This window comes from Hemiscyllium ocellatum, chromosome 1, assembly GCF_020745735.1.
Source record: "Hemiscyllium ocellatum isolate sHemOce1 chromosome 1, sHemOce1.pat.X.cur, whole genome shotgun sequence".
Classification (NCBI taxonomy): Eukaryota; Metazoa; Chordata; class Chondrichthyes; order Orectolobiformes; family Hemiscylliidae; genus Hemiscyllium; species Hemiscyllium ocellatum.
The window spans coordinates 115,495,693-115,511,698 of NC_083401.1; the positions used below are offsets into that span (position 1 = coordinate 115,495,693).

The 16,006-nt window shown below is 41.3% G+C and overlaps 1 protein-coding gene across 2 annotated transcripts in view; it reads right to left on the reverse strand.

Annotated features, from left to right (window-relative positions):
• rbpjb (recombination signal binding protein for immunoglobulin kappa J region b) overlaps positions 1–16,006 on the reverse strand; it is an 86,766-nt gene that overhangs the window by 44,652 nt on the left and 26,108 nt on the right. For both annotated transcript variants that reach the window (XM_060825103.1, XM_060825110.1), the window contains exons 2-3: positions 10,257–10,295; positions 9,357–9,452 (exon numbers count right to left, since the gene is read on the reverse strand). In XM_060825103.1, the coding sequence (XP_060681086.1) occupies positions 9,357–9,452; positions 10,257–10,295 (135 nt within the window). The remainder of the gene's footprint in view (positions 1–9,356; positions 9,453–10,256; positions 10,296–16,006) is intronic.

Sequence of the window (16,006 nt, forward strand, 5' to 3'; positions counted from 1 at the left end):
TAATGCAATTAGCATATGAATTAAGGGCGAAAAACTCGGAGCATGGATCAGTTCTTGGAACTTTGATGTTGTGGCCATGATGGAAGCTTGGATATCACAGGGGCAGGAATGATTGTTCGATGTTCCAGAGTTTAGATGTTATAATGGATTTTTTTGCGGCCGGGGGGGGTGGCATTGCTGATCAGGGATACGATCACAGCTACAGAAGGGGCGATTGCCGAGAAGGGTTTGTCTACAGAGTCTATATGGGTGAAAGTCAGCAACAGGAAAGGAGCAGTCACTTTATTGTGAGTTTTCTATAGGCCCCCAAATACCAACTGAGATACGGAGAGCAGATTGGGAGGCAGATTTTGGAAAGATGCAGTTGGAACAGGGTTTTTATCATGGGTGACTTCAGCTTCCTTAATATTGACTGGAACCTCCTTAGTTCAAAATAGTTTGGGTGGAGCAGTTTGTGTCAGGTGTGTCCAGGAATTGTTCCTGACATTATGTAGATAGGCTAGAGGGGAGGCCATATTGGATTTAAACTTGCCAACAAGCCATGCCAGGTGTCTGATCTCTCAGTGGGACTGCATTTCAGTCAGTGATCACAACTCACTGACCTTTACTGCACTTATGGAGAGGGATCGGAGCAGATGGTATGGGAAAGTAATTGATTGGGGAGGGGGAATTACAATGCTTTTAGGCAGGAACTGAGGGGCCTAAATTGGGAATACACGTTCTCAGAAATGCACAGCAGAAATGTGGAGGATGTTTAGGAAGCACTTCCTGATACTGCTGGACAGGTTTGTCCCACTGAGGCAAGGAAGGGATGGGAAGCTGAAAGAACCTTGGGTGACAAGGTAAGTGGAACATCTAGTCAAGAGGAAGGAAGGAAGGTTACTTAAGGTTGAGGAGGCAAGGATCAGATAGGGTTCTACAGGGCTACAAGGTAGCCAGGAAGGAACTGAAGAATGGACTTAGGAGATGTATAAGGGGCATGAAAAAACTTTAGAACAGAACATTACATTACAGTGCAGTACAGGCCCTTCAGCCCTTAAATGGTCAGTGCAACAATCTGAAGCCTATTTATCTTATGCCTCTCCATTTTCATCCATATGTTTATCCAATTACCATTTAAAATGCCCCCAAAGTTGGTGAATCTACTACTGCTGCAGGCAGGGTGTTCCAAGCCCCTATTACTCTGAGTAAAGAAACTACCTCAGATATCTGTCCTATATCTATAACCCCTCAATTTAAAACTGTGCAACCTTGTGCTCACCATCCTGTGAGGAAAAAGGTTCTCACTATCTATCCTATGTAATCCTCTGATTATCTTATATGTCTCACTTAAGTCACCTATCAACCTCCTCTTCTCTAATAAAAACAGCCTCAAGTCCCTCACCCTTTCCTCCATACCAGGCAACATCCTAGTAAATCTCCACTGAACCCCTACCGTTTTATATGTTGTTGCATTGTTCTGGAACTTTGGAGAAAAAAAGTCAAAACAGCAGCACTTTTAAAAGGGAGAGGAACGGACAAAGGCAGCACATGGTGAGGTCAGTGCAGGGGAGAGGCGGACACTGGTAACTGATACAGCAGTGAACCTGTGCAGTTACTGCCTTTGCTGTTTGAATTCACATATTGCTGTACAGAGTACATCTGGTAAAATTAAACAAATTCAAAACCGATCTTGGAGGAACCTGCTTGGGAGAGGTCACAGCACAGAGACAGATAAGCGAATAGTCCGAGGTACAGACAGATGTTTCAGTGGCCAGCAGCGAAAAATCAGAATGGTTTGTAGCTTCCCTGGTGCCAGGATCAAGGATGTCTCAGAGGGTGCAGAATACTCTCAAGAGGGGAGAGGGTCCAGCAGGAGATCGTTGTACACATTAGAGCCAACAACATAGGAAGGGAAAAAGTCGAGATCCTGAAGGGAGATTACAGACAGTTCGGCAGGAATTTAGAAAGGAAGTCCTCGAGATTAGTAATATCTGAATTACTCTTGATACTAGAACTAGTGAGGCAGGAATGAGAGTATAGAGAAGATGAATGCATGGCTGAGGAGCTGGTGTATGCGAGAAGGATTCACATTTTTGGATCATTAGAATCTCTTCTGGGTAGTAGTAGATGGAAGGTTTTCAGCCTGGAGCTCAGTGACCAGTTGTGTTCTGCAGGGATTGGTTCTGGGACCTCTGCTTTTAGTGATTTATAAAAATGACTTGGACGAGGAAGTGGAAGGGTGAGTTAGTAAGTTTGTCGATGGCATGAAAGTTGACAGCGTTGTGGATAGGGTGGAGAGCTGTCGTAGGTTGTAACATTGACAGGGGTGGAGAGCTGTTGTAGGTTGTAACATTGACAGAATACAGAACTGGGCTGAGAAGTGGCAGATGGAGTTCAACCATCAAGTGTCAAGTGATTCATTTTGAAAGGTCAAATTTGAATGCAGAACATAGGGCGGCACGGTGGCACAGTGGGGGCGGCACGGTGGCACAGTGGTTAGCACTGCTGCCTCACAGCGCCAGGGACCTGGGTTCAATTCCTGCCTCAGGCGACTGACTGTGTGGAGTTTGCACGTTCTCCCTGTGTCTGCGTGGGTTTCCTCCGGGTGCTCCGGTTTCCTCCCACAGTCCAAAAGATGTGCGGGTCAGGTGAATTGGCCATGCTAAATTGCCCATAGTGTTAGGTAAGGGGTAAATGTAGGGGTATGGGTGGCTTGCGCTTCGGCGGGTCGGTGTGGACTTGTTGGGCCGAAGGGCCTGTTTCCACACTGTAAGTAATCTAATCTAATAGGGTTAACGGCAGGATTCTTAGCAGTGGGAAGGAACAGAGGGATCTTGGGATCCACATCCATAGATCTCTCAAAATTGTCACCCAAGTTGATAGAGTTGTTAAAATAACATAGGGTGTGTTGGCTTTCATTAGTAGGGGATTGAATTTAAGAGCTGCGAGGTTACACTGCAGCTCTATAGAGCCCTGGCCACACTTGGAATATTGTGTTCAGTTCTATTTGCCTCATTATAGGAAAGATGGGGAAGCTTTAGAGAAGGTGCAGAGGAGAGAGTTACCAGGCTGCTGCCTGGATTGGAGGGAGGTCTTATAAAGAAAGGTTGAGGGAACTACGGGTTCTCTCACTGGAGAGCGAAGAAGGATGACAGGTGACTTGATAGAGGTGTAAAAGACTTTGAGAGGCAGAGATAGAATGGATAGCCAGAGACTTTTCCCATGGTGGAAATGGTTATTATGAGGGGACATAATATTAAAGTTAACTGGATGAAGGTTATGGGGAGATGTCAGAGATTGGTTCTTTACTTAGGGAGTGGTGGGTGCACGGAACGCACAGCTGGCAGTCGGAGTATAGGCAGATACAGTAGATACATTTAAACAACTCTTGGATAGATACATGGCAGATAGTAGAATGAAGGGTATGTAGGTTAGTCTAATCTTAGAGTAAGATAAAAGGCTAGCACGACAATGAGGGCCTGTGCTGTACTGTTCTATTTCTGCCACCTACAAATGGACCACATCCCTATCCGCTTTCCGTAAAGACCGTTTCCTCCGTGACTCCCCATCAGGTCCACGCATCCTAACAACCCACTCTCCCCTCCCAGCACCTCCCCCTGCTTCCGCAGAAATTGCGAAACCAGCACCCACATCTTCCCCCCCCCCCCCCTCACCAAGACCCCAAAGGAGTCTTCCACATCTAAAGTTTCACTGCACTTCTATATGTCATTTATTCTATCCATTGCTCCCAATGCAGTCTATCCACATTTGGGAGACAGGATGCCTACTCGCAGAGCACTTTAGAGAGCATCTCTGGGACACCCGCACAAACCAATGCCACCGGTTCCGTGGCCGAACACTTCAACTCCCCCTCCCACTCCGTTGAGGACATGCAGGTCCTGGGCCGCCTCCAACGCCACTCCCTTACCACCCGACGCCTGGAAGAACGCCTCATCTTCTACCTCTGTACCCTCCAAGCCATGGCATCAATGTGGATTTCACCAGTTTCCTCATTTCTCCTCCCCCCACCTTACCCCAGTTCCAAATTTTCAGCTGAGCACTATCCTCATGACCTGTCCCATCTATCAATCTTCCTTCCCACCTACCCATTCCACCCTCTGACCTATCACTTTTACCCCCACCTCCATCAAATCATTGCACTTTCAGCTACATTCTCCCTAGCCCCACTCCCCTCCCATTTATCTCTCCACCTCAGAGGCTCCCAGCCTCATTCCTGATGAAGGGCTTTTGCCTGAAACGTCAATTTTCCTGCTCCTCAGATGCTGCCTGACCTGTTGTATTCTTCCAGGACCACACTTGTGGCTCTGATCTCTAGCATCTACAGGACTCACTTTACCCTGTACTGCTCTTCCTTCTATGTTCAGACTGATCCCTGGGACAGTGAGATTATTCAAATGGAATTTAGGTGGTGATCTCATTTAAGAATAAAATTCTTTCAGGGCTTAACAGGATAGTAAACAGGAAGAATGTTTCCCCTAGCTGTTGGGTCTAAAACTAGGTACACACCCGCAGATTAAGATATAGGCTATTTAAGACCGAGATGAGGAATCTCTTCATTCGGACAATGGTAAATCTTTTGAATTCCCAACTGCATAGGGCTGTGGAATCTGAGTACATTCAAAATGGAAATTGATACATTTCTAGACAAAGATATCAAGGAATATGGGAATCGAGCAGGAAAATGGTATTCAAATGGATGATCAGACAATAGACAATAGGTGCAGGAGTAGGCCATACTGTCCTTCGAGCCAGCACCACCATTCATTATGATCATGGCTGATCATCCTTAATCAGTATCCTGTTCCTGCCTTATTTCCATAACCGTCGATTCCACTATCCTCGAGTTCCATCCAACTCTTTCTTGAAAGTATCCAGAGACTGGGCCTCCACTGCCTTCTGGGGCAGAGCATTCCACACACCCACCACTCTGGGTGATGAAGTTTCTCCTCATCTCAGTCCTAAATGGTCTACCCCATATATTTAAGCTGTATTCTCTGGTTCGGCACTCACCCATCAGCAGAAACATGTTTCCTGCCACCAGAGTGTCCAATCCTTTAATAATCTTATATGTCTCAATCAGATCCCCTCTCTGTCTTCCAAACTCAAGGGTATACAAGTCCAGTCGGTCCAATCTTTCAACATAAGATAGTCCCGCCATTCCAGGAATTGATCTCGTGAACCTACCCTGCACTCCCTCAATAGCCAGAATGTCTTTCCTCAAATTTGGAGACCAGAACTGCACACAGTACTCCAGGTGTGGTCTCACCAGAGTCCTGTACAGCTGCAGAAGAACCTCTTCGCTTCTATACTCAATCCCTCTTGGTATGAAGACCAGCATGTTATTAGCTTTCTTCACTACCTGCATGCTTACCTTCATTGACTGGTGTACAAGAACACCCAGATCTTTGTACTGTCCCTTTACCTAACTTGACTCGATTCAGGTAGTAAGCTGCCTTCCTGTTCTTGCCACCAAAGTGGATAACCACATATTTATCCACATTAAACTGCATCTGCCATGCATCTGTCCACTTGCCTAACCTGTCCAGGTCACCCTGTAATCTAACATCCTCCTCACATTTCATCCTGCCACCCAGCTTCGTATCATCAGCAAATTTGCTAATGTTACCATTAATACCACCTTCTATATCATTACTATATATTGTAAAAAGCTGTGGTCCCAGCACTGATCCCTGCGGTACCACACTGGTCACCGCCTGCCATTCCAAAATGGAGCTGTTTATCACTACTCTTTGTTTCCTGTCAGCCAACCAATTTTCAATCCAAGTCAGTACTTTTCCCCGAATACCATGCGCCCTAATTTTGCTCACTAACCTCCTATGTGGAACTTTAACAAAGGCTTTCTCAAAGTCCAGGTACACTACATCCACTGGATCTCCCTTGTCTATCTTCAGAGTTACATCCTCAAAACATTCCAGAAGATTAGTCAAGCATGATTTCCCCTTCCTAAATCCATGCTGACTCTGACCTATTCTGTTACTACTATCCAGATATGTCATAATTTCATCCTTTATAATTGACTCCAGCATCTTTCCCACCACTGAGGTCAGACTAACTGGTCTATAATTTCTTGCTTTCTCTCTCCTACCTTTCTTAAAAAGTGGCACAACATTAGCCACCCTCCAATCTGCAGGAACTGATACTGAATCTATCGAACTCTGGAAAATAATCACCAACGCATCCACAATTTCGCAAGCCACCTCCTTCAGTACCCTGGGATGTAGACTATCAGGCCCCGGGGACTTATCAGCCTTCAGACCTAACAGTCTCTCCAACACCAATTCAGCTGTGATTAATTGAATGGCCTAGAGTTCAGAAGCTGAAAGGCCTACCCTGCTCCTAATTTGGAGGTTTCGATGTTAGTGTTTAATTTAGAAGAAAACTTGAAGGTCATTGATTAGCTGCCAATTTGTCACAGAAATACAAACCTGTTGAGCTACAAGTTTATAAACCAAATGCAAATAATAATTCTATGTAAATCAATGTCCTGCAGGGATCCAACCATTTTAAAATTCAGATAGCTTGCAAGGAATTTTAGAATCTGAAAGCATACTCGATTGTACTTCTGAAATTAAGTTGAATTGGCTATTGCCCGATAACTCATCTTATCATTTAAAAACACAGGATTATATTATAACTTTAAGAAAATGGGAAAAATCCTGACGCAAGTGTAAGATCTCCAAAACTGAACATTAAGAATCAGTGGAAGAGTGCAAGAAGCAACATATACTTGGAAATGAGAATGCCAAGGAAAGCTAGGTCAATACAGATGTGCATTGTATCTGAAGGGCGGACCTTGGGTTCCTAACTGCGCTGATCTCTGCATACATTGATATGCTCACAGACCCATGACTAATGCACTATGTATGAGTTTGAGTATATGCTGTAGTGACATAGACAGTACACACGAAGCAAGCACAATCAGCCCAATTGATCCTGCAAAATCTTATTCACTTAATTCTGACAACTTGCACCAAAATTGAGAACTATCCAAAGACTAGTTGAGCAAGAGATCATCATACTCACAAGATCATATCTTTCAGCATGCCCCACACTCCATCACCCACCAGGTATGCCCTGTTCCACCCGTGATAAAGACCCACCACTGAGTTTTGTTTTGGGAGGTTTGAGTATAAACTGCAGAGTTGTAGACACCAAACATTACAAAAAGGTACAATCAACCCAATCAAGCTTAAAATCCTGTTCACGCACATTGTGGATCTTGTGTCCTCGGAGTCATCAACACTGACTCAGGACTTCATGAAGTCTCAAAGTCAGGTGAACTATGCTCAAGGAAAAATCTGACAGATTATAACCTTTCACTCTTTCTTGTCTGATGAAACAATATTCCATTTAAACACAACTGAAAGGGACAAGAACAAAGAACACACTTTGGATTAAAAACTTTAGTGACCACAAGAGTGGCACAGTAGCATCACTACTGACTGAACCAGAGAGTCAAAGAGATGTACAGCACGATTAACAGACCCTTTGGTCCAACTTATCCATGCCAACCAGATATTCTACCCTAATCTGGTCCCATTTTCCAGCACTTGGCTTATATCCCTTTAAACTCTTCCTTTTCCAATACCCTTCTAAAATGTTGTAATTGTACCAGCACCCACTACTTCCTCTGGCAGCTTATTCTATACACACACCATCCTCTACGTGAAAAAGTTGCCTGTTTGGTGCCTTTTAAATCTCCCCTCCACCCCGCTCTTCCCTCCCATGCCCTCAAGTTTGGGACTCTCCCATCTCAGGGAAAAGACCTGAGCTATTTACCCTACTCATGAATAAAAAATAATATTTCTGCCAGACTAGGACTATGGCAGGTAATGAGAGAAGCAGCAAAACAGAAAAATGTAATTTCATCTCAACCTCACTAATTTCATGTACCACAAATACCTCTGGCAGTATTGGTAGGTGTAACCAATATACAGTAGAGACAAAGTCCTATATTGACGGTGAAGGGAACATCCACTGTAAAAGGTAGCATTAACACTGTGCTACACAGGAAGGATTAAGACCACTTATAGCAGCTCAAAACTGAGAAACCACAAAGTGCTGCCAGCTATCGACATCAGCATTGTATTTAACCACAATCTGTAAATTTGTGGCCAAACATATACCTCACCTGACAACCAAGGTTAAAGATTAAAAAAAAGACTGCAGATGCTGGAATCCAAAATAGATAGGTCAGAGGCTGGAAGGACACAGAAGCTAGGCAGCATCAGTGGTCGAGAAGTTGATGTTTCGGGTGAAACGCTTCTTCCGGACTGTGGGGTGGTGAAGTGGGGATAGGTGAAAACAAGTAGAGAGTACGACCTGGTTGGCCAATGGGAGGAATGAATCCGGTTGGTGGCAGGGAGTAGTGGAAGGGATGGAGGGGAGCTCACTGAGCCATAAACTTAGGGAGCAGTTCACTGAACATCACAGCCAGGGCCACAGGGGCTGACTAAACCTCCCAGTCACTGCCCATTTCCATTCCCCCAACCGCTCCCTTTCCTTGACCTCCTCCATTGCCAAAACAAATCACAGCGCAAATTGAAGGAACACTACCTCATCTTCCGCCTGGGCAGCCTACAGCTCAGAGGATTCAACATTGAGTTCGCCAATTTTAAGTAATCTCCCTCCCTATCCCCGGACTCCCTTCCAGCCCCTCCCCATCCTTCCACTGCTCCCTGCCACCAACCGATTCATTCCTTGCATTGACCAACCAGGTCGTATCCTCTACCTGTCTTCACCAATCCCCCACTTCACCACCTTGCCCCTGCCTCCCCCTTTATCTGCAGCTTCCCAACACCTACCCCCAGCCCTGAAGAACGGTGACACCCAAAACAGACTTCTCCACCTCCTACTGCTGCCTGGCTTGCTGTATTCTTCCAGCCGCCTTACAACCAAGGCAGAGTGCCAACTGCATTTCAGTGAGTGTAGGAAAGCATGTAATGATCATCAATAAGCATATCGAAAAGTGGGGCACCAACTTGATGAAAGTACAACACAAGACTTTACAGTTGCTAAATCACAGCAGCAGTATTTCATCAACAGATCTAAGCATGGCACTATTTGATAAAACACTGCTATCCAGCAACACACTTACTACAAAATGGATCATTTTGTCCATAAGCCAATTGCAGTTTGCTAGGGGTTATAAAATAATCAGGTATTCGTTAGAGTGGCTACATTTGTAAAGCAAAATAGTAGCTGCAAAGTATTTTACAACAACCCCGGAGCATTACAAAGACAATATAAATGCAAACTGTACCTTTTCTTTCTGGATAAACAACAAGCACAATCACAAAACATATCACAAATTCAGTTCCTAAGCAACTCACCTTTTTTCATTCCCATAAGATTTTTGTGCAACCTTAGCATGTAGAATTAGTACAGTTTGATCGCCACGCTCCTTAAGATAATTTCGCATTGCTTCCCTAAATAAACATACAATAAGGAATTCAGATTTAAACTCATGGTAAATTCAAGCAAGAGTTAAATCTTCATAATACATTTCTGTAGACTGCAAAAATAGGAGTGCATAAAAATTCATTTACGACTTGGTATAAAATTTGCAAATATGACATTAGTTTTTGAAGAAAAATTTTTCTTCAATAAGACTCAAAATTCTTCAAGAGCCATAAACACAGATTGAAATTGCCACTTTCAATGTTAAATTAAGAAGAAACTAATGTTAAATTAAGTGATTTACTCAAAAGGCAAAAACAAATTTGATAGACATCATTTCACATTTCTCAATCTATATTATCCAACTATACCCAAATGCCCAAAGCACAAAATAAATTCGAAGAATGAAATGCACTCAATATATACAATGGTAGAAATAAGGTTTTATAAGTCTATTGAGCTATTTCGACAGACTTCATACAACAGTCACCACAGAAAATTTACAGAGATGTACAGCATAGAAATTGACCCTTCAGTCCACCTTGTCTGTGCCGACCAGATATCCCAACCCAATCTAGTCCCACCTATCAGAACCTGGTCCATATCCCTCCAAACTCTTCGAAATTGGTTGGGTATAACTTTGGTCCTCAGTATTAAACTTATAACACTAAAGTGCAAATCATTTTTGCAGTTTTTCCTCATGTATTTTAAACTGCAACCCAAGCTGTATGTTCTGTTGCAACACAATAACGTAACTGTGAAGCGGTCAGTGGAATTTTTGTCTTTAAACTAAAATTAGTGTTGTACAACACACCAATGTGACAGAACCTTACCTGGTAAGGCGTTTGGGTTGAGGTCGCTCCCCAAATTTCCTGCAAAGCAAACATTGAAAAAGTGCATTAATAAATTGTAAACCCAAATTTCAAAATTGCTACAACTGTCACCAAGAACATTTCTCTATACCCAAAAACACCCCTCACCGCATAAACAAGTATATATTTTTCTTGCCATCAGGACCCAAAGCCAGATTTTATCCATCTAATTTTCCAAGATTTTCCTCTTAAATTCATGTCCCAACCTTCCTTGGTCACAAATCTGGCACAATTCAAATAGTCTAAGCTCCATAAATTTCAAGCCAGCTAACCCACTCAAATCTCAAACAGTATATACTTAAATCCTACTTCATAATACTGGACTAACAAGATGCAAACAGGGCACGAACATAACTAAATAATCTGCCAACACTTGCTGATCAACCTAATTTTATTGTGACTTGATTCTGCAAAGTGATTAGGTAAAAAGTAGGCTGAGATGACAAGTTCAAATAGTCAAATTAAGAATTGATGTTTGGCCACACTTGCAGTGGACAGACTCAAATGGAGTTCGACATTTTGGGCATTACATCTCCAAGGGTTACAGCTACAGACCAAATATGGGTAAAGAGAGTTCAGATAGAGATCAGTCATGAGCTAAATAAATTGGGATAAAGCCTCTTATTCTTGCTCCCTTTTGTATGAGATTAGGAACATCATCTCCATAAATGGAGTAAAGTATAGAATAGATCCAATAAAGCTAATAAACACAAAAATCCTTGAATTCTTATATAGCTGCATATACCATGGCATCAAGATAGACATGAAAGGGGATGATAACAGCTTATTTTATCTCAGCCTTGGCTCACTTACATACTCTGGACCTGAACTGCAAGGTTAGAGGTTTAAACCTTACTCTCGATATTTAATTTTTCATTTTAATGCAGGAGTAACACGCGCTGCACTGCTAAATATACCTTCTTCAAGATGTGATTTTAAAACTTTGGCAACACCTGCTCCTCAAGGGATTGTAAGAGATCCCATAACATCATGAGAAGTTTATCAAAGTTAATTTATGATGATCTAAAGCTCATTTTTTGCCTTTTTTTTTGCTATTATGGGTACCATGTGGTGAGCAACTCACTGTCTGTGCTGTTTTACATTTCAAAGAATTGGGTTTCAAAATACCTCTATTAGCAAAGTAGTGGTTTTGGGTGACCTGACAACACTCAGATACAAGTCTATTATTCCTTCCAAAGGTATTCAAAAGCAGGGTTTTTTTGGAATTTTAGTTTGCGAAAAACATACCAAAATCAATATTGCAATATCCGCAATTAGTATTAAAGAAATGCATATGGCTGCCAGAAAGCAACTGTAGAGGTCAAAAATGGAGAAGGAGGATAACCATAATGTTGTGGTACGTATTTCTTCCCCATGGAAATTTCTTGAAGAATTAGGTTCAATTTTCAGAAGATTTGTTTTACTAAGTAAATTTTATATATTTGCATTAAAATGAATGCAGATCTTATGCAAATCAGCATTTAAGAAATTTTCCAAATGGGATCCTACAAAGAAAGTACACTACCAATCCTACATCACCAACTGATTGAGGTTTTATTTTGAAACTGCCTCCACTGTTCCAGAGGTTTCAAATCTGCTAAGTTTCTTTTAGCAATTTGCAACTAAAATATGGCAAATTCTAATTTTACTGTGTAATCAGCTGCTGTAAACATAAGACCATGTTACTGCACTCCAGTTGGGACATGGAAAGATTGGATAATCACGAATGAGGAAGAATTAAATGACGAGATACAGTGTGGGCAGCAAGACGTGCAATTCAAACATCACTTGTACTTTATTATCAACATTTGTCCATTGGTATTGAAAAGCTGCTCATTTACACAAGGATTATTTTAAAACACAAGCTACAATGGCAGTGTTTCAAATTACAATATCAATAAGAACTTGTATTACATAGTTAAAAATCATAACACCAGGTTATAGACCAACAGGTTTATTTGGAAGCAATAGCTGAAGGAGCAGCCTTCCGAAAGCTAGTGTGCTTCCAAGTAAACCTGTTGGACTATAACCTGCTGTTGTGCAATTTTTAACTTTGCACACCACAGACCAACACCGGTACCTCCAAATCATTGCATTACATAGGATTTCTGGTTTAGAATAGAATACTTCACTAACAATGAAGTCAACTGGTGGGAAACATAGATTAAGAGGTTAGTTAAAATTTTGGCTGAAGACATGAACAGGGCAGCACAGTGGCTCAGTGGTTTGTATTGCTGCTTCAGAGACTGGCCTGCTTCCACAATGGAGGGATTCCATGATGTGAAAAAGACCAGGGAAAGGAGAATGCAGAATATTTCAGGAAGAAGTGACATTCCTTCCATGTAGCTTTATTGTACAGAAAAGCATGGTCTTTACTGGCTATCTGATTCTCTATTACAGAACACCACCCATTATTCTTTCCAATTGTGAACTTCAACATATCCCTGACCACATTTCTTCCTGGCACCAGGTCTATCCTTCTTCTAAACTTCCTCGCTTTCTACCTCCTGCATTTCCTACAATTCAAATTGATCCTGTCAACAGCATTTGAGCTATTTTCATCTCTGTAACCAATTCCTCATTTCTGTGTAAATCAGTACATTTTCCACTTAGTTGCTTTTTTGGTGTGCAACTTAACACTTTCATAGTTTAGATTGGAGGCTCTCTGCAACTATCATGTTTTGGGATTCCCTTGTTAATGCTCGAAAGATCCAGTGCTGATGGTCAGTTGAAAGACAATCAATTAAAAGCAGAAAATGTTTAAAACAGATGAAGTGCCAGTAAATTCATGAAAGTAGTAAAATACAAAACCAATGGCCATTGCAGACCTCTTAACAATTCCAATATGAAAATATAGCACTGACAATGAAAATATGCATAAATCAAGCTGTACTCAAATACTATTTAAGAAAGGTGGTAAGGAAAGCCAAGGAACTGTAGACTGGTGAGCCTGACATTGGTAAGTGGGCAAGTGGTTGGAGGGAATCCTGAGGGACGGGACTTGCATGTATTTGGAAAGACAAGGACTAATTAGAGATAGTGAACATGGCTTTGTGCATGGGAAATCATGTCTCATGAACTTGACTGAGTTTCCTGAAGTAACAATGAAGAGACTTGACGAGGATAGAGCTGTGAGCATAATCATTTTGGAGTTCAGTATGGCTTTTGCCATTTATATAAACCTCTATGGATATATATGGATGTGAACACAGAAGGTATAGCTAAGTTTGCAGGTGACACCAAAATAGTGGACAGTGATGAAAGTTACAGAATACAACAAAATCTTGATCAGATAGGCCAATGAGCAGCATATGGAGTTTCATTTAGATATACAAGGTCCAGCATTTTGGAAAAGCAAATCTTAGCAGGACTTATACACTTAATGGTAAGGACCTGGGCAATGCTGCTGAACAAAAAAGACCCGAGAGTGCGGGTTCATAGTTCCTTAAAAGTGGAGTCGCAGGTAGATCGGGATGGTGAATGTCGCATTTGGTATGCTTTTCTTTATTGGATTCAGCATTGAGTATAGGAGTTGGGAGGTCATGTTCAGCTTGAACAGGACATTAGTTAGGTCACTTTTGGAATACTGTGTGCAATTTTGGTCTCCCTCCTATTCGAAAGATGTTGCGAAACTGGAAAGGATTTAGAAAAGATTTACAAGGATGTTACCAAGGTTGGAGGGTTTAGGCTGTTTGCCCTGGAGCACCACAGGCTGAGGGGTGACCTTATAGACATTTATAAAATCATGAGGGTCATGGACAAGGTCTTTTCACAGGATTTGGGGAGTCAGGAACTGGAGGGTATTGGGCAGAAGATACAAAAGTTTGCAAACACATACCAAAGGATTCAAGACAGCTTCTTCCCCACTTATGAATGGATCTCTCATATTAGAGCTTATCTTTCTCCCCCACCTTGTGTGTGGCTGGAACACTATATTCTTCATTGTGTTCTTTTGTAAAAGATGCTTTGTAAAAGATAGCATGCAAAACAATACTTTTCACTGTATCTCAGTTCATGTGACAACAACAAATTAAATCAAAATGAAGTTGATATTAAATCCTGCTTGTTATCACTCATATTCCTTTGTTACAGTCTACTTCTGGAATTAAACTTGCGCTTATATTTGTTCAACATCATTGTAATTTCCTCAATCCAATGAATTTCTCCCGTCTCTGCTTTTAAGTGGTCTACATTTACTTTAGCTATTCTCTTCCTTTTTATATACTCAAGTTCTCATTTATGAATCTGTGTTTATAGCTAGTTTACTTTGATATTTTATTTTCTCCCTTTTAATTAACTCTTCGATAGCCATCTTCTGGTTCCTAAAACATTTCCAAACCTCAGACTTGTTACTTTTGTTTCATATCAGGTCTTCTCTTAAAACACTATACCTAATTTCCTGAGTTATGGATAGGTCTTTCTCGCTGAATTATTTTTCAATGGAATGTATTTTAGCAAACTAAATTGGTCAAACTTCTATTTTATCTTTTGGGACAGCAAAAAATTGACCAAATCAGTATCGTAAAATGAACACTTCCCATCATTGAGGAATCAATACAAATATTTCAAAGCAACTTGAAGTACAGGATGACTTACTTCCAAACTCTTATTGAAATGTCATACCAAGAGTCACAAAATATTTAGGTTAATGGTAGTCAATTTTCATGCAACCATAAAATCTAGAATAAATTTCTATTTCACCACAGAATCATAAATTTACAGCAAAAAAAGAATTAATTTCATCCAGTATGTTGGTGTAAGCCAAACAAGCCAGCTAGTCAAATTTCACTTTTAGCACAATTGCACAGCACTTATGGAAAGTGAAGACATTTACCTTTTTCAGACAGTGAATTCGAAACCTTCCATTACCTTGAGTCTGAAAGAATGTCATCTTAATGCTCTAATTCTTCTGCCTGCCACTTTAAATTCATATGACTGGTCAACTGACCACGTTGCTTTTAGGATTAGGACCTACTTATCTCTCTCACCCCTCAATTTTAATAATATTTCATTTAGTTTTTGCAAACTCCTCCTGTTCTTATAATCCATGTCCTTGGTTAATAAACAAAAATATGCAGTACATTCTGTCTACCTGACGTCTTACTTTCCAGATTCTGATGATTTGTACTCCAAGGTCCCTCTGCTTCCCAGTAACCTTTCATTTGTGCATTTTTGTTCTTCCCAAACCAACAATGTCACTTCTCAGGACTGAATTCTATTTGACACTTTTTTGCCCACCAGACCAGTCCATTAATATCTTCCCACAAACTACAATTTTGTATCATCTGCAAATGCAATTACATTCTTTACATTTACATATAAATGTCCTGAAAGCAACAGACAAGTATTGACACCCTAGTCACAAAATGCACTGCCCAATGCTTTCTACAACTGAGGCAATTTCAGATCCAATTTGACAGTCGCTCTTGGATCCCATCAGCCTTAGTTTTAATATTAATGTGCCATGTGTAACCTTGCCAAAATCCACAGATTCCATCAAAAATATTAGCTCCTCAAAATTAAAAGAGGATAGCAAGTAGAATCAAAGTAGTCAGAAATAATCACCCCTGAGCAAATCCAGGTTGCCTGCCCTCTCTTAATTCATCTAAGTAAGCACTCAACTAATGAGAATGAGAGTATCACTATTGAGATGGTTCACACATCATTAGGTAACTGCAGCCCCTCTGTGGATCTAGATAGTGGTAATGCAG